The 25,010-nt window shown below is 34.8% G+C and overlaps 2 protein-coding genes across 2 annotated transcripts; both read right to left on the reverse strand.

Annotated features, from left to right (window-relative positions):
* Nucleotides 1–963: 963 nt before the first annotated feature.
* LOC144448287 (uncharacterized) lies at nucleotides 964–10,818 on the reverse strand. Its single transcript, XM_078138475.1, has 8 exons — nucleotides 10,170–10,818; nucleotides 8,840–8,966; nucleotides 7,684–7,937; nucleotides 4,925–5,851; nucleotides 4,520–4,660; nucleotides 3,912–4,124; nucleotides 3,346–3,391; nucleotides 964–2,245 (listed from the first exon to the last, which is right to left on the reverse strand). Exons 1-8 carry the CDS (start codon nucleotides 10,218–10,220, stop codon nucleotides 1,956–1,958), a joined length of 2,049 nt encoding a protein of 682 aa, XP_077994601.1. The 5' UTR covers nucleotides 10,221–10,818; the 3' UTR covers nucleotides 964–1,955.
* Nucleotides 10,819–12,673: 1,855 nt separating this feature from the next.
* LOC144448204 (NXPE family member 4-like) lies at nucleotides 12,674–19,757 on the reverse strand. Its single transcript, XM_078138358.1, has 4 exons — nucleotides 19,705–19,757; nucleotides 18,778–19,335; nucleotides 14,533–14,591; nucleotides 12,674–13,449 (listed from the first exon to the last, which is right to left on the reverse strand). Exons 1-4 carry the CDS (start codon nucleotides 19,755–19,757, stop codon nucleotides 12,674–12,676), a joined length of 1,446 nt encoding a protein of 481 aa, XP_077994484.1.
* Between the last annotated feature and the right edge of the window lie 5,253 nt (nucleotides 19,758–25,010).

The raw sequence follows: 25,010 nt of genomic DNA on the forward strand, positions 1-25,010 counted from the left end.
AACTGTGGTTGATATAACAGTGCCTTGGTTATACGGATATAATCACCCTATAATTAAGATAACTGTGGTTGATATAACAGTGTCTTGGTTATGTGGATATAATCACCCTGTAATCAAGATAACTGTGGTTGATATAACAGTGCCTTGGTTATACGGATATAATCACCCTATAATTAAGATAACTGTGGTTGATATAACAGTGCCTTGGTTATACGGATATAATCACCCAGTAATTAAGATAACTGTGGTTGATATAACAGTGCCTTGGTTATACGGATATAATCACCCTATAATTAAGATAACTGTGGTTGATATAACAGTGCCTTGGTTATACGGATATAATCACCCTGTAATAGAGATAACTGTGGGTGATATATAACAGTGCCTTGGTTATACGGATATAATCACCCTGTAATTAAGATAACTGTGGTTGATATAACAGTGCCTTGGTTATACGGATATAATCACCCTATAATTAAGATAACTGTGGTTGATATAACAGTGCCTTGGTTATACGGATATAATCACCCAGTAATTAAGATAACTGTGGTTGATATAACAGTGCCTTGGTTATACGGATATAATCACCCTATAATTAAGATAACTGTGGTTGATATAACAGTGCCTTGGTTATACGGATATAATCACCCTATAATTAAGATAACTGTGGTTGATATAACAGTGCCTTGGTTATACGGATATAATCACCCAGTAATTAAGATAACTGTGGGTGATATATAACAGTGCCTTGGTTATACGAATATAATAATTGCATGAACTTCCGTTGCTAGCTTATTATCAATATGTTGCTATGATATTTTTTAGGATGTGTCTTACTTATTAGTCTGTCTTTAACTTTATTCCGTGGCATGATGAAAAATATATGGGAATTTTGGAACTTTATTTCTCAACTATACTTCAAAAGATATAGTATGGTAACTAGTCAACAACAACAACAACAACAACAACAACAACAACAACAACAAACATTGCTTAAAACAGTAACAACTTTACAAAAATATACTCTCTGTAGCACTTACGTTGTCATTTATGATTGTCATTGTTTAAGAAGGTTTAATTGTTTTTAATGTCAGTAAGAGATACATGTGACCTTCTTTAGTTTTGTAAAGTATCTTATCTCTTGTAGATTTCACAGACTGGCCATTCAAGTTGTGACGTATTATCAAAATAGTGACTGTGTATATGTGTATAAATAATACAATATATGCATAAACAACCTATGAATTTCAACATCATAGGCTATGGTATACTTCTGAGTAATTATATATTCATAAATTGCACAAAACTATGAATATGTTAAGTTTGGACTGACTATGAATGTTCTCAATCATCCAGGTATGAAGTTAAGATTAACGAAGTAATTACAATCTATCCTATTGGAATTGCTGTTGTTTTTGAATGGCAACAGTTTCATGTCCTAATCCTGGACACTTGGCAGAATGGCAGAAATGTACTGAGTTTGTTACATAAAGTAAAACATCATACAGGAAAGACGTCCAGGGTATAAATGTCATATTTAAGATGAATGATCAGGATATTTTATATTCATAGAAACATGGTCTCAATACCATAGGCAAATTTGATTGGTGTCATTGACAATTTTGATAATATACTCATGAGGCCCTAAATTCAAAAATATAAATCAAAAGAAGATCACCAGTAATTCAATACAAAATATATTGATGTCGATGAAGCACTTTGGGGTATATAGATTAAGAATTATTCATGACATGAACGTTCCTAGGGGTACATAGATTAAGAGTTGTTCATGGCATGGTGATCCCATCAGTAATATGCAAATTAGATAGATTTCTGAAAACCAAGTTATCTAACGAATTTTAAAATGATATAAATAAATAAACAAATAAATTAATAAATAAATTCTATATAATGACATAATGTTGCTATAAATCTCGTAGTTTAATCACTTGTAACTAAATTGTGTATAGCTTCTCCGCAATCTCAAAGCATTCACTATCTTCAAGTGCCTTTTCCAGTACTTCAAAGCTTGCTTCATATCCTTCCCCTTTCTTCCATGTCTTCAATATCTGGAATGCAATTTCCTTGGATCCATGTTTGTCGTTATCATGTTCTATTTGTTGGATTGTGACCTCATTAAGTCCCAAAGATCTACCAAGTTGTCTTAACTGTTTTGGTAGTAGATGTTGTGACAGTAAGGATAGGAACTCATCTGTCATCGATGGTATCTTGTCTTCAGAAATGTCTACACAGCCAAACAAAAAAAACAGCACTTGTTTATATCGATAGATGTAGTTACCCACTACATATACAGCACTCATATATGACATACTCCGAGAAAATGAGTAACACAGCACAACACACCCACACACAGATACACATAGAGATACACATACATACATACATACATACATACATACATACATATATACATACATACATATATACATACATACACACATACATGCATACATGCATGCATACATACATACATACATACATACATACATACATACATACATGCATGCATGCATGCATACATACATACATACATACATACATACATACATACATACATACATACATGCATGCATGCATGCATGCATGCATGCATACATACATACATACATACATACATACATACATACATACATACATAAACATGGCACTGCACGCACTCCAGCTTTAAAAGTGGTAAATACAATCTTTTCGATTTAATCCACAACGAGGGAGTGTACAGTTAGTCCCATCAAATGTCACTATAATGACGTATGTAATATGTTGGCATGGTAATGACCTAGGTCATATGTTGATATGGTAATGACCTAGGTTATATGTTGGTATGGTAATGACCTAGGTCATATGTTGATATGGTAATGACCTAGGTCATATGTTGGTATGGTAATGACCTAGGTCATATGTTGACATGGTAATGACCAAGGTCATATGTTGACATGGTAATGACATAGGTCATATGTTGGTATGGTAATGACCTAGGTCATATGTTGACATGGTAATGACCTAGGTCATATGTTGACATGGTAATGACCTAGGTCATATGTTGATATGGTAATGACCTAGGTCATATGTTGATATGGTAATGACCTAGGTCATATGTTGACATGGTAATGACCTAGGTCATATGTTGATATGGTAATGACCTAGGTCATATGTTGATATGGTAATGACCTAGGTCATATGTTGATATGGTAATGACCTAGGTCATATGTTGATATGGTAATGACCTAGGTCATATGTTGATATGGTAATGACCTAGGTCATATGTTGACATGGTAATGACCTAGGTCATATGTTGTCATCAACAAAATTAAGTAAAAAACGTACCTTTAATGGAGTTGAATATCTGCTTTCTAGTCAGCTTGACTTTGTTCTGAAAAAAGGAATGAATGATACTATAGTACATATTGGACAAAGTCTGCTTTCTAAAATCTAAAAACAACACACTTCACTCTTACTTTATACCACTCTGCGCTTCATATTGTATTAAGCACTGTCCTCCCATATTATATATATATATATATATATATATATATATATATATATATATATATATATATATATATATATATATATATATATATATATATATATATATATATATATATATATACGGACGGACGGACGGGCGGGCGGGCAAGCAGGCAGGCAGGCAGGCAGGCAGGCAGGCAGGCAGGCAGACAGACAGACAGACAGACAGACAGACAGACAGACAGACAGACAGACAGACAGACAGACAGACAGACAGACAGATAGATAGATAGATAGATAGATAGATAGATAGATAGATAGATAGATAGATAGATAGATAGATAGATAGACGAGTGGACAGATGTACAGTTATAACAGTAGCCTTATAATTTAATGTATCTGTTACATATATATCAACCTACCAGACAATTACGGAGATTAATTCCTGTCAACTCAAGTTCCTGAAAGTACGTGTGCTCTGTCTTCTTTTTTTTCTTCTCAGTTGACTGTTGGTGGAGACGGAATTTACCTATCAGGCAGTTCGAAGCAATTACACCGTCGTCTGACATAGACCATGACATTGTCACTTGAAAACAGGATGATGAATCTTCATAGAATTCGTTCCATGGAATAAGCTGAAATAATTTTGTTTGTAAGTCCTCAATTACAATGTATCATATATAAAATTACCTTTGCAACTTTGATAGATTAACATAAAGTTTGGATATCACATGAGTAGCACAGGGGCTTGAAATTGGCCACATTTGTTTTACAAATTGTTGTTTTTGTTCATTTTTTACCTTCTTTCCTTACAAAAACCAGATTTTCAAATCATCACTTTATTACATGTCACCTCGTAGGGAAAATATATTTTTAAAGAGCAAAAAAAGTAAACAAACAAAAAACATTTGTTTTGTAAAGAAAGAAAGAAAGAACATAAACAAAATATAAAAACAATTATTTATAAACAAATATGGCCAATTTCAAGCCCCTGTGCATAGACGTTGGAGAGAGCAATGGTTTTACTTACTTCTGGGGTTATCGCTACTTTCCAGTTTTCAGCGCTTTCCAAGAAGAAGTCTACAGTTACATTATGTTTGTCAAGTAAATTAAATGGTTTGATTGGCGTACAGATTCGACCTTTGAATGACCTCTCCGAGTCTTCGATATGCTATAACATACAAAGATGGAATGAACAGATTAATACACATTTATAACACTCAAGATTAAAATGAAAATGATCAGGCGAAAAAAGTAAGTGTGTATTTCCGATAACACGGCCTTAGTGAATGGGTAGGTAAGATTTTATTTTATAATTTCTGTTTGTTAGAAAACGTTTTTTGTCGAAAACACAATATTTTTTTATTTTGCCTTAATTACTAAATATCCATCAATTTCTTTCAAACTAAAAAATGTACACACATCGAATACTTACTGTTCGTGTATCTCTATCATTAGACGAGATATACAGCCTGTATTGCACAATAAGTCGATTTCTGGCATCATCAACCATATAGTTATAATATGCATATGTGTTAAGTTTCAATTGGTGTTTTCTTCTAGGTCCGATACATCCAAACAGAGTGAAGTGTGTAGTGTTAATGTTTACAAATCGTTCATCGACGTCAAAGGTTAACGAACTTTGGGGACAAGACTCAGACACATGAGGTACAGGCGTAAACGATATCTCTTGCAGTTTCGTTGAGTTCCCGATGACGTCATTACTGTAGACGGCACTGAATAGATTGCTGTCTATTTTTAGAACTGTTTTCTTTGAAGGCCCACCCATGCGAACTCTGTGTGGGAGGACAATCTGTACGGGTTTCAGAAAGCGAAGTCCCGGGGGCCCACATTCGACAATCGGAGTAACGAAGAATGAATCCCCGTCACCACCCCCACATGGAAATTTTGACACCTCAACATACACCTTCACGTAAATTTCTGTCATTTCTTCCGAAGGAAGCGCACCTTCTGGAAGAATCAATTTGACGTCCGACTTTTCAGATGTTAGTATACCGCCCTCATTGTTGAATTTACCATACATTTCCGTCCATTTTAGGTTATTTTCGTTTATTAGTTCAATCGTCTCTGTTGTATCATCGTCTGAAACAATGTTCAAGTCGGAAACGCCTGAATCACTTCTAACGATGCCATTGAGGGCGCTGCATTCAATCGCTTCTTCAGTTGCTTCGCTTGGTGGGCTTGTGTACGCCAAATCATAAACCTTCTCAAATAGGACGGGAAAAAACTCAAACGAGTTCTTCTGTTCACTTATGTTTAAGAGTGATTCAAGTTGTTTATGTTCGACTGTATCATTCAGTTTGTCAGACGATCTACAGCTGAAAAGAGTACCTTTGAGACACTGGAAGAAAAGACAAACATAAGAAGACTATGAGCTTGTTTACAGTTAGGCAGCATTCACAAATAATGGGCGGGGGGGGGTTCGGAGGAATCATGACAAAAATTTTTTTTTTTTCAAGCCCCCCCCCCCTTTATAATCCCAAAAAATTCAGACCCCCCTCCACATGGTCAGAAATGTTCAAGGCCTCCCCCTCCTCACACACATTTATTTTTATAACATATATATAGCCACACACACACACATACATACATACATACATACATGTACGTACGTACGTACGTACATACATACATACATACATACATACATACATACATACATACATACATACATACATACATACATACATGTACGTACGTACGTACATACATACATACATACATACATACATACATACATACATACATACATACATACATACATGTACGTACGTACATACATACATACATACATACATACATACATACATACATACATACATACATACATACATACATACATACATACACAAAGCAAACGACGTATTTTTAAATATAAATAACAGGTAAAATGGTGGCCATTATTGTATATAATGTTTCAGTTTGAAACAATTCTGTTTTAATTGACTGTCTCTTTGTACAACTATTCATCAATTCTTCTGGTCTTCCATGTTGTTGCTCTCCGGCCTTTCATATATTGCATTGTTTTATTTTTTGGATAGGAGAAAGTTTCACTCAATAGTACTACACAATGAGCTCTGCATCTCTAGACATTTTAGATGAGCCTAATTAGCAAAGACTATTAGTCCGTGTGGTTATTAGCCCTATGAAGGGTCTCAACAACAATCTTATTGGTAACTATGTATTTGTATTAGTATCAAACCTGTTGATCCACCACCAACAACCAAATATCAGTGACAGCCTGAGAGGCTATTTATACTCATTTCACATTTATCAAAATGTGCCTTCAGATGCAGAGCTTGATGTCCTTTGCTCAAAACTTTCAGTAATCAATCAGGTACAAATGGATAACAAATAATTAAGGGACGGTGCAAATTTAACTTTTAAACGATTAAACTATTTATTTTTTACAAAATTTATTTATATTTATACATTTCTTATTTACCAGTTTACATTCTTTTTACAAATGTAAATTGTAAGAAATGTCACTAGTATTTTCTGCCTGAAATCATAAATGATTTTATATACATGTAAATGTTACATGTATGTATGTACATGTTTTTTGGAAGAGTTTTGTTTATCATTGTTATTTATTTATCTATTTATTTATGTAGTTCAAGATAGTTCAAAACGTTTATTTAAAAGATTAAAATTCACTTCAGGACAGTTCAACATGCCACCAGCCGATGTCGAGTATGATAAATAGTGCAATTGTCCATAGACTATGTCATACTCATTTTGCAGTGATTTTGGGCTATCTATATTGTTCAGTCTCTTCCTGTGCTCATTTTACAGTTGGTTTAATAGGTGTGATCAACAATGGGCTAGATAAGCAACTCAACACACACTTAAATTATTAAAAAGACATTGGGTATCTCAAAATGTGTTTTCATCATTATTATATGTGAACAATATTTTTAGGTCCCCCCCCCAAAAAAAAAAAAACCCACCACAAATTTTTAAGTCCCCCCTCCAAAATTCCAAGCCTCCCCTCCTCAATTCCTTAACCCCCTGCCCATTATTTGTGAATGCAGCCTTAAATTATATACTATTCTTCGATGGACAACATGGTTGTCTAGTTGGGTATTATTTCCTTCTAAGCCTGATACTTTAATCATTTTATTGAAATATTAGATATGATAGTTGAAATGTTCTAAATTCTGAGTAACTTACGCTGAAATCACACAACCAACGAGAAGTGTTCTTCCTAGCTGCTGGTAGCGTTTTAACGTCCTTACTACAGTCAACGACTGATACCACCACGAATGAGAAACCAGTTATGGTAATACAGACACCTAGTATAGCGACGTACAGCCAGGTAGGGAATGTCGGACTGTCATCTACAACGCTGTCAGGTTCAACTGTATTTCCAACGAGTGACCGTTCAATAAGTCTATGGGTCTTATTCAACAGTTGTGTTTCACTACCTATATTAAGAAGAAAAAACACACACCAGGAATTTAATGGTAAATTACCGTATGTTGATATACATAGCTATTTCCTGGAAATTTATATTGTGTTAGTAACTTTACTCTGCGCGTTTTACCAAGTTTTGCTAGTTCTTTAAAAAATATATACTGAAATAACCCAAAATGGAAATACACACATCATGCATATGCATGCAAGAGACACTAGCAACAAATCCATTGTACCATTTCAAAGTGGAACTTATTATGTACATTATAGACGGACGGATGGATGGATGGAAGGATGAATGGACGGACGGATGGGTGGGTGGGTGGGTGGGTGGGTCGGATGTTTTTAAGACAAGAAAAATCGATCGCTTTTAGCATGCGTCAGACTGAAGGAAACTACTGGAAACTATCCGTCATATGATTTGGATGATCTTGTTGTCTATCAACAACTTTAACACAAGAAATACCGACCACCCTTTTACACCTGGTGTAAGAATGTGATGGTGTCTATCAACAACTTGAACGCAAGAAATACCGACCACCCTTTCACACCTGGTGTAAGAATGTGTGTAATGTAAGAATGGGTAAGTGAGTGCGCTCAGTCATTAGTCCCTGTGGGCTGCTAGTGCAGTCTTAAATTGTTCTGTTGTGTTGCTAGTGACAATGTTTTCCGGTAACCGATTCCAGTCTACAATAGTTATGGTATGAATGAATGTTTGCATGTTTCAGAGTTACACATAGGTATTTTAATTGCCTTTAATGTGATGGTGTCTATATATCAACAACTTGAACACAAGAAATGTCAACCACCCTTTTACACCTGGTGTAATAATGTGATAGACTCATAACGTAGTATTTACATCGTCATAATTAATTGTCGGCAAATATACATATCTACTGTAAAATATCCTTACCATATACCAGCGTGTCGTTTATATCCAATAATTTATAGGCTTTAGAAGAAATAACGACATCCTTGTCTGAACGTCCCTCATCTTGTGTGCTAGATTTCAATCGGATTGGAAAGGCGAGTGAACCAATCTACATTAAAATTAATAACAGCAATGATAAAATCGATACATAAATTGATCAATAAATAAATGTATTTCAACTCACTCAGTCAGTCACTCACTCACTCACTCACTCGATCCTCACTTGCAACCCACCCACCCAAACACCTACCTAGTACCTACTCCACTAACTAGCTAACTCACTAACCAACTAACCATCCCAACAAACAAACAAACTAACAAACAAATAAACAAACAAACAAACAAACAAACAAACAAACAAACAAACAAACAAACAAAAAACAACAACACACGAACACACAGAAACAAACAAATCAATCAATCAATCAATCAATCAATCAATCAATCAATCAATCAATCAATCAATCAATCAATCAATCAATCACAAACACAACTTATGAATTTACCGATCCCATGCGAGAATGGCAAGCAGGCTGTAAACAAACTTGTACGTACAAAATTGCCGTACAGCCAGCCTATTGTTTCAATTATAGAGATAGGAAGACTTCCTGTTACAAAGCTGAACTCCGAGGCGCCGAATGTTAACTAATTGTTTTATAGTGATAACATAAGTGATATACATTAAAGGTAAAAGACACATGCATGACAGTAATATTGACACACACCTAAATGAACATGACGCACGTACATTATAAATTACACACACACACACACACACACACACACACATATATACATACATACATACATACATACATACATACATACATACATACACACACACATACATACATACATGCATGCATGCATGCATGCATACATACATACATACATACATACATACATGTACATACATACATACATACATACATACATACATACATACATACATACATACATACATACATACATACATACATACACAAAGCAAACGACGTATTTTTAAATATAAATGACGCATATAAGGCCTAAAAATTGTTTGGTTCGGGTTACCAATCTGTAATTGTTGAACGAGACACTCATATATATTGGGTGTGTGTCAATTACTGTACATGCATGCGTCATTTACCTGTAATGTGTACCACTTACGTCATAATTGAAAAACAATTATTTGACATTCGGCGCCTCGTAGCTGAACCATGGGTTTATACATGTATACACAATACTTCTATGTAGGTACAAGTATCTGATATATTCTATACTGTACAATTACGGTAGATACTGTCTAAAAACAGAATAATTATAGTCTTACCTTTGGGTTCACAGCTAGCAATAGTAATACAGAAATAATTAGATTTTTCATCTAGTATAAGAAATGTACTTTCTAGAGAATATACAGGAACTTGCTGTCTCCCCTGACCGATCACGAGCGAATAGAATCGACAGCAACTCGTATATGTTACTATAAGTTATGCTGAGTGTCAAGTTAGAAGCCCCTTAAATGTCATTCTTAAAATAATATTGGGTTTTACCATGACACAATTCAGTAGAACAAGATCGGACAGGGTATAACAAGACAATGACATATAGAAATACAGTACAGTACAATACAGGGGAATCCCAATGACGTCATCAGAGGCTGGCCGCTCTAGCTCATGAATATTCAAATTTGAAGATCGTCACAGTTTCGTTTCTTCCGGGATGTAATCATGGATGTAGTCGTGCCGTGGTGACCGGAAAAGGCAACACTGTAACGAAGACGCACCGCGACTAGCGACTGTGAGTCGAGTTTGTATCTGCTGCTATATACATTACAGTTTGATAGATTGAAAACTGTACAGTGGGACAAGTTGACTGTGATCGCTGTCGACTGTTGATGGCCGTGAAATAACATGAATAGAAAGCTCAAACTTATGTACAATTACGAAATGCTGACGATAATGTTCATACCGCAATTAGTGGTCCCATCCCCAATTGGGTATTATCAATAACATATTTCGTAAGAAGTGGATGTTGCAATCTGTGACGTCAGCACTAATATACAAGCGTCACAAGGCATTCAGGTTAAGTAATGGATAGTCATGCAATTCGTTCGGGAGGGTTTATGTGTTAATAAACGATGGGGCGTACCCACGAGTGTTTGGCACATAACCGTACCGAACGAGTTGTCTATCTTACTTATACTACGGCGTGATTGACATTTTTTATTTTTAAATTTAGAATTATTTTGTTTTATTAACTTATAGGTCACATCCAAAGTGACTTTGTTTCTGTACATAATTAGCGCTGAGAGCGGACATGGCAGAATTTTTTTACTTTACTCGATAAACGACCGCTCCTGAGGTTTAATTTGGTTCAAATCATGTCAAAATATTTCGGGGACGCCCCTTTCAGACCATCGGAATTTTCATACCCCCCCCTTCGAACCCTCAAATTTGTTAATGCCCCCCCCCCCAATTTCTCCCCAGCCCCCCTGTCGTAAATTCTGACCCCAGCCTTATGATTAGGTTCCTCCTGACGTCACAACTCACAACATAGATATTATCAATATTATACTACGACTAGACAGACTTGGCCAATCAGAGACCTTGATTTCTGTTGGCTATATGAAGCCATAACCCACGCTTTCTCAATATTCGGTCTGTAAGGTGACGTGACTCTGATACATTTCTTACACATCTCACTGTCTGTTTGTTTGTTTGTCATCTATTTCCGCATCCACTATTTCTTACGAGACTTCACAATTTTTGCTGTTTTATTATTTTATTCTCGAATACGTAAAAAAGAAGTGTAGGGTCGGCGTGAAAAACTAGGTAGGGTCGGGTAACCGGAACTAATTTTTTTTAGGCCTAAGTATCTCCAAGTACAGCCCAATGTGAGAAGTACTGTAAAATTTGATATTAAATAAGTGTGGTAGGAAAATTAATTACTGCCTATGTTTGCCCAAGACAAAAAATGATGCTAATTTTCTGAAAGTGAGTGTCGAACTCGTACTATACAAGTATAACATCTTTAATTCCAAAACTAGTGAGTAGTGAGCAGACTGGGCTGAAATTTAATGGGGATGCATTGGGGGGGGGGTGTATAATAGAAGAAATATTAAAAATATAATGATCTCATCAACGATTGCAAATTAGGTGTAAAAATGTGAATTTTGGTCAAAAACTTATGTTTGAAAAAGTACTTGGTCAATGAGACTGAAATTTGGTGACATGTTTCTAGAAGTGTTATTCTGCAGATTTTGTTCAAAACATTTTGACACAATTGGCCCTAGTAACCATGACCATGCACTTAGCAACAACCAAATGCCAATATATTTTGATAAAATAACAACATCATCTGGTAGGCAAGTGAGTAAACATTCATAAAATGTATGCAAATATCCCTAGCAACCATGACCACGCCCATAGCAACAGCTAAACGATTGTGAATATTACAAAGATAACAGGGATTCTTAGACAAGTGAACAAACATTCAAAAATGTATGCCAATATGTTTAGCAACAAGACCACGCCCATAGCAACAGCCAAATAATCGCATATATTGCAAAAGTAACAGCAGGGATTAATAGACAGGTGATAATACATTCAGAAAATATATGCACATATACCTAGCAACAAGACAACGCCCGTAGCAACAGCCAAATTATCGCACGTATTGCAAAGACTATAACATGACTGGATAGGCAACTGGATAATCATTCAGCAAATGAACACCTATATATCTAGCATGGACCAGCATGTGGATAAACATTTTTAAAAACTGTAAAGTTGTGCTACAACGCCATTGGCGCATTTTGTTATTATCTGCAGTAATTCATACAGTAACGGGGCAAATATAAGATAGTAATAAATCGACCTGTTGACGAATAACAGTCTTCATTGGCATATGGACATTATTTTCCGCGAAGTGAGCCAAAGACATATCATAAATATCAATAAAGCAAACACCTAAACCCTCAAATACACGTCTCAATGTTTGGTTCATCGTGTACAGTGTCCAGTCACTGCTGTGAATGTGTGATTCCTGTGTTTTGTGCTCCCGTGGATGGGAACCCTTTATGATAACAATGATGTCGGGACATAGGGTTTTCAGTCGTAGTATTGCCTGGCGAACATGTAAGAGTCTTTCTATGTAGGACTTTTGGGTCCACGATGTAAAATGATAGGATAGACTTAAGACAATGATTATATTGCAATCATCTGTCCCAAGGGTATTGATAAAATCACTTTCGAATATCTGGTCCCTTAGATTAAAAGTTCTAGATCCTATTACAATTGCATGAAATCGGAATATAACACTTGTGTTGTATTTGGTGTTTGTCCATCCTCGCCTCATGTGATGTGTAGTTACTCTTTCATTGAAGAGGACTGTAACAGCTTCATGCCATTGCCTGAGTGTCGAATCTCCCAATAAATATACATTCTTTCCTTCAAGGCATCCTATCGCTTCATCTGTAGACCAGTGACGTGCTGCACAAACCAGAGATGTCCACTTATTATCACTCTCCCAGAAACCATCAGAAGTAGGTATTGGTAGATCAGGTCCACAAGATGGACGCGTTATGTTCACTACCTGACTGGCATCTGTATCTGAAATAAATTCAACTGTTTTACCATACCTATGTCATTCTTAAGATGTATCAAAACTTTCCTCGAAACCCAAAACTTTTCTCTCTTCTTTCACACAACATTTCAATTCAATTTGTGACAATTATTAATGTTTTAAACAAGACTATATTTTGCCTGAAACCCATCATATTTGTTATACTGAGTTCATAAAAGTAGTCATTTCATGAACATCAGTTGCCATGACAATATAAATATTCATATTATGTGTATTTATTGCAAAAGTAGACATAAATGATATGATATTATATAGGAAAATATTTCCTTATTTATTGTACTTATGAGTTTGTGACATTCGTTGTAAAACAGGATAGTTGTTTCCATGAAAACATAAAGGAGAAGATTAAGAATGCCATGTTTTGGTTAAAAATATATGCCTCTGACAATAACATAATAATGATATGAATACTAATAGATTTATACTTAATATCCATCATATACAAGGTAATTTATTTATGCCGAGTTCAAAAAGGTAGCCATTTCAAGAATATCAGTAACCAAAATCATCATATTATAATGAATGTTTCTACAAATTAGCGATAACATATGGAAGAAAAATTGTAGGAACTAATTTAATTGTGCAAACTGTTTATGAGTCGGTGAAATCCAGATGAAATAAAACAGGTTAGCTGTTTCCATGGAAACTGTAGATTTTAAAAAAATATATGTTTGGAAATAATATAAAATATGCCTCAACGTGACAAAAAGTGACTTTTGATAATACACGCTATGTTTTCGTTACAAACATGTTATCTGGTGTGCTGTGTAATTCGAGTTCATAAAAGTAGTCATTTTATTTTAAAACGTGTTATTATTCAATTATTACGATTTTATTGTTAGAGGCATATATTTTACCATAACATTTTACTTTATGTTTCCATGGTGACAGCTATCCTATTTTAGACAATTTGTATTTACATGTACAGATATCAACAACAACAACTCATGTAATTCTGTATGGGTCTACAAACTGTCCAGTGATTCTTAATTACATTTTTATTCAAGCCAAGCAGTTTGTTTTCCAGGCCAGTAGATCTGCACTATTACCTTCTTTCCATGTTTTATCGAACATCTCAAACAGTTGTATAAGATTGAAAAACAAATTGCTATTAGAAATAACAGGCAAGATAATTTTTATCAGAAATGGTCATTGCTAGATAATCTCAACTAAGGTATTTCTTTTAGTTGCCATGACTTTGTCTAAATTATATTTTGTAGCTAGGGACAGCATTGTTTGTTCTGTAATAAAAACAACAAAAAACAACCCAACAACTCATGCATGCCAAAAAGAGCACAATTTTTTTCCTAAATTTTATTTTCTTAATGTCTATCTTTTCAAACATCATAATATGGTGCTTTTGGTTATCATGGTACCTAATGTTTTACTTTTTAACTCAGTATATTAAATATCAAATTGTTGTGGTTATCAAATAAAAATATATTGTTATTCGATCATCGATCAAATTATTATATCGGCATATATTTTATCAAAACATGATATTTTTCAGCCTTCTTTATGTTTCTATGGAAAAAGCTTTCCCATTTTTAGACAATTTGTATTACAACAGATATCACCAACTTATACATGCCAAAAGCAAGGATGTCTTTTTCCAAAATTTGTTTTCTCATGTTTCATGTCAAATTATGGAAAAGTAATCTGTATGATATGGTGATTTTGGTTACCATGACAACTGGTGTTCATACCACGACCACGTTTTTGAACTCAGAATAACAAACTACCCCAAGTAGGGTTGATTAGACGCAACTAAATTTGAATTATTATAATTGTTATTACTTATTATTATTATTATTATTATCATCATCATTATTATTATTATTATTATTATTATTATTATTAATATTATTATTATTATTATTATTATTATTATTATTATCATCATCATCATCATCATCATTATTATTATTATTATTATTATTATTATTATTATTATTATAGAACAGATGAGTAATACATATGGTTTATACCTTGAATATTAATTTTCATAGGACCTCCACCCATTACTGTCTTCAAATTAGATCTGTTGAGTAAATAAACAAGACGCCTGTTGGTTAGAATAGCCCTCCTGATTCTTACCGGCTGTTTTTTATGTGAACAATGTAGCAGATTGAGAAAGTTAAAATAAGGCATTTGGCATATAGGTGTGTAATAATGAAAAACAACATTGATTATCCACTCACATTCTCAAACGAGGAAAATGTTGGAAAAAGTCTGCTCGAAAAAACAGAAATTTTATTGAAAGAGACAGCATTTGGTAAAATGCAAAGAGACAGAACATGGAAAATGCACATGGATCTTTGATCAAAATTCTGTACCATTGCTTGTCTAGTAGTAAGTATTTGGTGACTGATGGCACACATTGATACATACAAATTAATGCATTACAATAAGTAGAAATAGGACAAAATATTCCACGCATTGCAATGAATAAATCTGGAAAGCATACACTTTAGGTAGCTACTTACAATCTGACACAAAATCCTAATCGACAAAATAGGCACCAACTCAGAAAATTACGTCAGGCCCAAAATCACGCGAAGTAGAAGAACCCACAGCAAATTAAAGAACTTGAAATGTACCACTACACATGAACTCCCTTTATCCATTCCTATTTTTCGGACGCCACGACATTATGGAACAGCTTACCACAAAGTACTATTGACATTCAATCTTGTGAGACATTCAAAATCAACATAAAAAATCAGCACTCTACAAGTTCCATCTAAATGCCCACCACTCTTGTCAGAACCTTCCTGTTAATTATAGTCCTTGGTGGACTAATTTTGGAAGTGAAGACTGCAAGGTGCAATGTACAATGGTGCAATACAAACGTTGACTTATAGGTCAACCCATTGTTGGTTCCTTTTGATTAAAGTGCCCGGATATTACAGTAATCATTAGGGGTATAAATATATACTTCATACAATTAACAGATTTATTAAGGGGGGGGGGGGGTTGTCAAATTCAAAAAAGTCTATAGTTTTTCTTATACTTTGCATACTCAAACATAGATATCTGAATATGTAAAAAAAAAATGCAGAGAAATTACTACGTCATCTCCTTTGTTTTCAGAATAATGACCGTTTATTGTATGTACATATCCATTTTTGGGTCAAAATAAGTAGATTTACAACAATTAACTACAACATTATTTTTAACAATTCAAGATTATCCCCAGAACACCAAACAAACTTATGTATTTAAGTGCAATTTATATTCGTTATTTCATAAAAAAAATAAATCTATTTTTGGTTGAATTCATCTGAAAAACAAACTACATTCATTAAAATTCACAGGCATGACGTTGTTATACTGATACAGGGATGTATAATGTCTGGGGCCCGGGGGTTCTATTGGGAATGAATACATGTGTCGGAAACTCTAGTCCTGCTTGCAGACGGTGCACACTTGTAAGGGACGACTTATGCCGTATGCAAGCAGGACTACTACACCCCTAGCGAAACCAAACAAGCCTTTTACTGTTATCAATTTGTTATATGGTGTTTTTAAGGGCCGGTAAATGACGATGTTATCGGAGTTCAATGATCAATTTTACTGGAGTTCAGGGACTGAAGTTTCTCGATCACCGACGCTTCGCGACGTGGTCACTGATTACTAACTAAAGAAAGTAGCGACGGAAAACATAAAATGCTAAATGATGTTTCAACTAATAAAATGGCAAATTAGCTTCGCAAAACATCTTCAGTGTGCTGGGGAAGTTTTTCAAAAACTTTGCGTAGTCCGATGATTTTATGTTTTGCTTCTATGGTACCTGAGAGTTGATTGTTTTCGTACATTTGAATAATATTGTTGTTGCAATTTTTTCGCCATTGTTGTGTCTATGAAAATTATCAAATGCAAAGACAATTTTATAGTGGTCAATATGTCACCTTCTCATGTCAAAAAACCCACACTGACAAAACCCGTCACCGGTATTAAAATTATATCCATGACAGTATAACTTCCTCTGCAGAGATGAACATTGAAAAGGTGTGAATGGTTTGTGGACCACGTTTCCAGACCGGCAATATAGCCTCGGGAGTGTGGTTGATGATACATTTCATCAAGTCTAAAATTTATAAAACAGCTCCTCTTTAAATCATGCATGGTAGTAAAGCTAATTTTCTTCGCAAGGACTTCTGAAACTCAATTATACGAGATTACCTTCCGTTCACCCCCTAAATCTCCAAGAGTACGTACAGTGCTTGAAAAACATCTAACACTTCACTTCACTTCTGGGTTTGTTTCGCGTTCGAATGTTGACAAGAGCGCGAGTTTCAGTCTGCGCCAAAATTTGCGTTGTTGACGTAATTCGAATTTGACACCTCCTACCTTAAGTACAATGTATATATGCATATTGCTGACAAAATCTTCTAAAATCCATATAAAATTAAGGAACAATAACATTTCAAGTTATGAACATCATCCCAAGGTGTAGTAACATATGGACACTTGCTAAATAGAAAGAAAACTAATCGTACTGGAAACTAAATTGCAATATTTACTCACAAAGCTTACTCGTGAATGAATGGTTACATTTTAAATGTATCCCTTGTCTATACCCCAATAAGTACATTTGTTATGTCTAAATACAGCGATTAAATAAATTACTTATAATTATCTTGGGAGGGAAAGTTGATCAGTGATTCAGTGTGTGGCATTAGGTAGTTCCCTAGATTACTAAGTGGCAAAACAATTAATAGAGTATTGTGTTGTGAAATCAATCAGTCAAATCAATCAATATGCTGAGACACACTTGTTCTATAACACTAGCATTGTCATAGATTAGGCCATCTTATTTGGACCACTCTAAATTGACCAATTTCAGTTTACATAGAAACATGATTATGATTTTCACCATGCTAGAAATGTATTGACAATTAGCTGTATGTCTGTAAGTTGCCAAGCATTGCTACACAAGAGATATTGTGTATTCGAGACTACCAACACAAAGACCTAAAGTATACTTTTTACTTTTTGAGGAAATTCTTTTCTTCAGCATTCATTGTAGTTTTTCATTTCAAAAATCAAAATAGGAAAAGTAAACCATATATAGTATTGTAAGGGATAGACTGAGAGACTGACGTGTTTTGAAATACAGAGACGAGAATTTGCATTATCGAAATAAGAATTAAGGTTATAAGTTTTCTATTTTCAATTTTCATGAAAACAATTTCTGAAATGGGTTGACCGCGATCGGTCGCTGACCTAAATCATACTGTACAATTCAATGTTGAAATCGTAATCATTATCTCACTGCATGCAAATCTTACCTTGAAAATAGGTACCTTTTCTCTGAGCTAAGCAATTTGCGTATGTATGTACCCATAGAAGGAATCTCGGAATGTGTTGTTACTATCTTATCACAAGTTAAATTCTTGGGTTTGTCGCACAAGAAAAGTGTACTCCCTAGGGAATTTTCGTTTCTATATTCACATTTATCCTTCCAGGTTGTTCCACCATAGACGTAACATGCACTGTTCTCCTGTTTTTTACCATCTTTAAAGTTTCCTATCCAACGGACACGCCGTTCTTGTGGTCTGACAACCCTTTGTATCCAATCTACCTCTTCTCCTGGATGTCTCAGTATTATTGTTATATTGGCATGTCCTGACCAACCAGCGTAAAAATAAACGTTATAGGTACCGTTACTATGGTCAACAACTCTCCCAGCTGTGGCTTTCCTCTTTTCTGCATTTACCATGACTGCAAAGTAGAAGTCACCTCCACTCAATCGTTTACGTCCATTTGCATCGAAGGTGTCTAAAACCACATTTACAATGTTGCTTTTCCTTAACAAACGTTGGTCTTTACGTCCGTTCGAATCTAACCTGAAAGATATAAACTTTACATACGTCAAGATAAGAATGTCACAAATGTACAAGCTTAACTATTGTTTTCGCGCAATTGAATGGAATTGGCATTATTTATGTTGTTGGAGGGGGTAGGGGGCTGGGAGATAACGGGAAACAGAAAAAACTAAAAAAATTCGGGGTGTTAAGTGGGGCCTATGGCGCTTCATTAGGGCCTTTATTATGTACATCTTATTTGACTCGCCTCGACAACTTATTTGGCAACTCGACATCTTATTTGATTCGTCTCGATAACTTATTTGACTCGCCTCAACAATTTATTCGGCTCCTCGATACCTTATTTGCCTCAACAACTTCTTTGGCTCCTCGATAACTTATTTGACTCGCCTCGACAACTTATTTGAGTCGTCATCTGCATATTCGCCATGTGTACATCTCATTCAAGTACTCTATCGCACGTTCTGCTGGTAGACCTAATTTGAACACCCCAAGTCACTGGAGATGTTTACCATGCCAAATAAGTTATCGAGCATCAGAAAAAGGAGTCGAGTCAAATGTGACATGTATTATTCTTAGAATACTTTTCAGTAGGCTAGAGGTACCGTTGTATCATGACCCGGAAATACATCAGACGGTATGCATACCACTCAGAAACCATACGTTGCTGCTCGAGAGTATCACAAATCTCACAATACAAGACACATCGTCATTATCCATATTTATATCAATAATCAGATATCGATCTGTGGAATATCCTAGAGGCATTCAATCAATTTGTGTCAGGATGGGTGAAACTTGAAAGAAGTGTTTACGTTAGTATGTCCACAATGAACTACGACTCGTACGACGACGACTAGTACTAGTACTACTCCTACTAGTAATTGTAGCGAGGCACTGCCACAGGTAAGATTTTCGCCTATGTTTTCAATTGAAAACTAATTTGAAGTGCAGTGGTTATATTTACATAAACTATAGAATTTATATACTATTCCTCATATATGTAGCGTCACTTCACAATGTCAACGAAGGTACTGACACTATTTTTGAAGACCACCCTCCGCCTTCCCACATCCCAATCAAGTATTACATTGTGCCAGCAGTTTTGAAGTTGAAAGAAGCATCATTGCTATGTAGCACACATTTAACGAACTCACTTAGTTGTTGTATCACACTGTTTATCATATTTAATTTAATATTAAATGTTTATCATTTTAAAAAAAAACATGTTGATAAGATACATGTCATATGTATACACAAACAGCTGGCACTGATTCAACTCACATTCATACATCCCATAATGATCACATCACTTTTATAAGAAACAAATATAGAATACATGTGTGCAGTCTAGTGTTTGAATATGCTTTGCACTCCATGCACAATATAAACAGAAGTCTATATAATTAATCATCTCTAATCTATGCTGATTAATTGTAATGTTTTTGTATTGCATGATAATATTGAGGATAAATCAATTGTCCCTAATCTTAATTGATTTTGAGATTCTCGTCCTAGAAATCATGGAGTAAAACAAACTGAGATTCACTGTGCCAAGTGTTTTCATGTGAAACAGAAATAAACATGCCATAGATGAATAGAAACAATATTTTACCATAGCTTATTTAGATATAGGCATAAAATATCTAATCAGTATTTTAGTAACCTGCTAACAAAATATATATTTATTTTAGGTCCTGTATTGTCAGCACTTGATAAAGAAACCACTGAATCCATGAGTGATTGTTGAGATTGGTGGAAAGATAGTAGCAGCTCACTGATTACATGGCTGGTCTTGGTGAATGCTGTGCTCATGGTGTTAAACAAGCCTTAGATGAACCAAAATTAATTAATTGCAATAATAATTGATTAACTGCAACCACAGTTGCAGTTAATCAGGGTACAGACGATATTTTATTGCCATGGTCACAGTTACTCATTCCACAGGCAATCTTATCATGCCATGGTTACACATACTCAGTCTACAGACAATCTCACCAGGGTTGCAGTTACTCAGTGTACAGACAATTTTCAAGTTTTGCAATTCCAAAGTTTTATCATTTTCTAGCTCACCGTTTTCAGTACCTTTCTGCCATTTTTCACTGTAAGGTGGAGTGCTTTGTTTAATCAATTTAATACATTTAGTTCTGATCTTGCTGGTTATTAAAGCACCCCATTTTTATGCAAAACCAGACATGTCTGTGAATTGTGTTTTGCATATTTTTGTGTGGTGATTATTTGTAAGAAGTTGTTTTTTGTGTGTAACAATTTAGCTGCATTATTATTTTAGCTTGAATTGAGGCATCTGTGAAAATCAAAAACAGCTACATTTGTAGACTAGACTGGGACAAAGCCTACTGGTTACTTTATTAGTGACTCTGTGCAAGTCAGACAGTCACTGAACAATCATTGAAACTTAGTGTATGTCAGTCTCTGAATCCCAGTCTATGAATCCAGTTAAAAGAGTATGTGTTAGTTAATCAATGAAAATCGGTGTAAGACAGTTGCTGTATCCATTATGTCAAAAGTATATATTATAGTCAGTCATTGATAATCATTGAAACTCTACCCATGTCAGTCACTGAACTGGATTAAAATGGCCATATGGATATGAGGATTAGCTATTTATTTTGGATTTTAAATTTATAAAACAATGTGAAACAACATATGTTAAGTCCTTTGTTTGTAACATGTTTGTTATTGTATGTACAATATCAAACTTTTTACACATTATTTTAGCTTTTTACAATGTAATGACTTACATAGACTTGGTCAGTATTATTTCACATTGAAGGAAGCCATGATAACATTGTTTTATAAATAAACAATTCAAAATAAATCCTCATCCATGTATGGCCACTTTAAGGTAGTGTGTATGATTATAGACAAAAATAGCTTGACTGAAGAATTGAAGAGTCCTTTCCTGTGTATTTTAGTCACATCACTATAAAGCAGATATGTGTATATGCTTTTCTTTAGTGCAATCATACCGTTTCCATGCTATAAACAGTCTAGCATGTTCAAGGTAGTGGTAATCTGCTGTATTCAAAGAATTCTATAAGAAGAACCTATGGAAATCAAGATGGTGGACAATTTGAATTCATATGATTTATCCTCAGTATATTAGTGTGAGCAGCACATTCTACATTGTTGTTACAGTACTTTACTTGAGGATCTGTAGACTGAAAGATCCAGTCTTGTGTAAACTCCTTCATTACATCTGAATGGAATATTGAGTTGCTGCCCTGCAGCTTTATATCCTGAGAATTTGACATGTGTTACTGTTGTTGACCGTGTGTGAATGATCATGTAATATTCTGATGTAATACTTACCTTGTTGGGTATGCAAGTTTTTTATATTAAAATATAATTTTCAATTTGATTTATTTCATGTTTCTATACATTATGTAATGTAATGTAATGTAATGTAATGTAATGTAATTTAATGTACTGTAATGAAATGTAATGTAATGTAATGTAATGTAATGTATGGGTGGGTGGGTGGGTGAATGGATGGATGGATGGATGTACATAGGGATGTAGCTAATTTTAAATGTAGCCAGTAAAATGTGAAGCATAGGCAGTACTATATTATCTAAGAGTGAGACCAATGATGGAAATATAGTGGTTGAAACAATGATTTTGCAGATAAATCCGTAAAAAAGGAGTATACTAACCATGCATCCACCTATGGACACATGCTCATATGTATAACTGTGTGTACATGTAAGTTAAGACAATGGGCCACAAGTGAAAATAGAAAGTTAAAAGGAGATAATGAGGGGTTATTTAGAACAACAACTACAACTGTGATTAACTAGAAATATTTATTTATAAGATGAACGCCTGGTGACTTACATTTCATCTTAGCTACTATGTCTGCATACTGATGTGATAGGTGTTTAGTACTTTGGCCTTGTATATATTTCAAAACAACACAAATTAATAGGTATGCCCAATTTTATTCTAATATTGCTACCCTTAGTTGACTCTAATTACTAAATGTGGGTCTCAAAATACAGTGGACTCAGGCATAGGTGGCCATTACTTATAAATTCCCAAAGATTTTTTTAATTCTTCATTCAGCCAAAGAGAATACAAGTGAGTGAGGGGTTTTCAGTAGGAGTCATTACACAAGTAATGAAAACAACCTCTAAGGGCACGAGTGTCATCAGTCAGCCTGAAGAAGCATCCATGAAAGGATACAAAACTGAAGTGCAGTAGGATGAAACAGGATACTTTGCCACAAACGATTCTAATTATGCTTTAAGCTAATCAAAAATTCAAGCCAAGTTTTGTCATTGCCAACAATACTTATTGAAATTTAGTAAATACTGTACATGTACCTTTCAACCTGACTGAATATAATACAGTCATTATTGTCGTGAAATTTAAGTCCGGTATAAAACTTCACCTTTTCATTATTAGCATCAATGGTTTAGTAAAAACAGTAAACTGTTCCTGATTCTGTTGAGTCCGTCTCGGTGCATTTCTCAAATTATTAATCTCTATATATAAAGTCTCATTATCTCTGCATGAGAAATATCTGTACCACTGCACTGTCTGTGTTGAAATGGTGCGATGTCCCTCTTTTAAAGTCTCGGTGTCTATTAAACTCGCTACTGAATCAGCTGGTTTAATTTTATTGCTGGAAAATATGTAGAAGGGAACCTCTCTGATGTCCACTGAGTTTTTTTTCTGACCTCTGCATGGTTTGTTCATATCTTTCCATTCTGCCTGTGGATGGGGATTGTGACACTGTATGTCTCATGTGTAGAGAAGGAACTGGATTTGTCGAGTAATACAACTTTGAAGGCTGACCTGTCAACATAAAACATCAAACAGAAAAATGTTGAATCATCATTTTTAATCTCAAAATGAACATGAAAAAAACACTCAAAATAGGAACCAATAGTTGAAATTGGTGACAGAATAGCTATGTAATAGAGCCCTAAGAAATAATAAGGTGTGTGTGTGTGTGGGGGGGGGGGGGGTACTTTTTCCAAATGGGTCCTCAGGGAGGGCCATAGTTTAGAAAATGGAAATTGGTGTGAGGAGCAGAGTGGGTCTCACAGTAGTAATGGGGGAACAACATTACAAGATATTGGTAATAATGTGGTGGAGTTGAGATGTTGACCAATCAGCCCTGGGGTTGTCAGTTGTGCACTCCATCTAGGCTTTGGTAGTTCCGGCCTTCAGCTCAGCCAATAGATCAAAACACAGGCTTTGATACAAACACAAACTGATGCCTTCAAAAATCATCAATGTGGTGGGATCTTACTACAGAAAAATTATCTGTTTCTAGTGGGATTGAACCCAGGACCTCCTGACGACTAATCTTGAGCTCTAACAACTATGCCACAGAGAGGCAGTTAAAAATGTTTTTCATTAAAATCTTTTTACAGGGCATGGTCATTTGTTGGAGAAAGAAAATTGAGGGAAGGTCACTTTTTACATCCCCCCCCCCCCCCCCGGCTAAAAAAAAACATAAGTAGAATTACATGTTTCTCAATTTGACAACTTTCAGTTTGGATATTATTGCTTGCATTACCTGCAATGAATGTAAAACATTTTGGAATTGAAAAATGAAAATAAACACTACTACAACTTTACACTCTACAAAATGGAAAGGGAAATAACAACTCAAAATAACAACATTGGCCTTTATCACTCATCATCATCATGTCCCTGTAAAC

Source organism: Glandiceps talaboti, chromosome 17 (assembly GCF_964340395.1).
Source record: "Glandiceps talaboti chromosome 17, keGlaTala1.1, whole genome shotgun sequence".
Taxonomy (NCBI): Eukaryota; Metazoa; Hemichordata; class Enteropneusta; family Spengelidae; genus Glandiceps; species Glandiceps talaboti.

What these genes read in the sequence shown, in the direction of transcription:
- LOC144448287 (XM_078138475.1), bottom strand. Translation starts at nt 10,220, where the DNA reads ATGAAAAATCTAATTATTTCTGTATTACTATTGCTAGCTGTGAACCCA. An exon ending in TGCTAGCTGTGAACCCAAAG is followed by an intron (nt 8,967 to 10,169) that starts GTAAGACTATAA and finishes ATTTTAATGTAG; the next exon opens with ATTGGTTCACTCGCCTTTCC. An exon ending in AAACGACACGCTGGTATATG is followed by an intron (nt 7,938 to 8,839) that starts GTAAGGATATTT and finishes TTCTTAATATAG; the next exon opens with GTAGTGAAACACAACTGTTG.
- LOC144448204 (XM_078138358.1), bottom strand. Translation starts at nt 19,757, where the DNA reads ATGAGATGTACACATGGCGAATATGCAGATGACGACTCAAATAAGTTG. An exon ending in GACTCAAATAAGTTGTCGAG is followed by an intron (nt 19,336 to 19,704) that starts GCGAGTCAAATA and finishes TATATCTTTCAG; the next exon opens with GTTAGATTCGAACGGACGTA. An exon ending in AAAAGGTACCTATTTTCAAG is followed by an intron (nt 14,592 to 18,777) that starts GTAAGATTTGCA and finishes TATTTCTAATAG; the next exon opens with CAATTTGTTTTTCAATCTTA.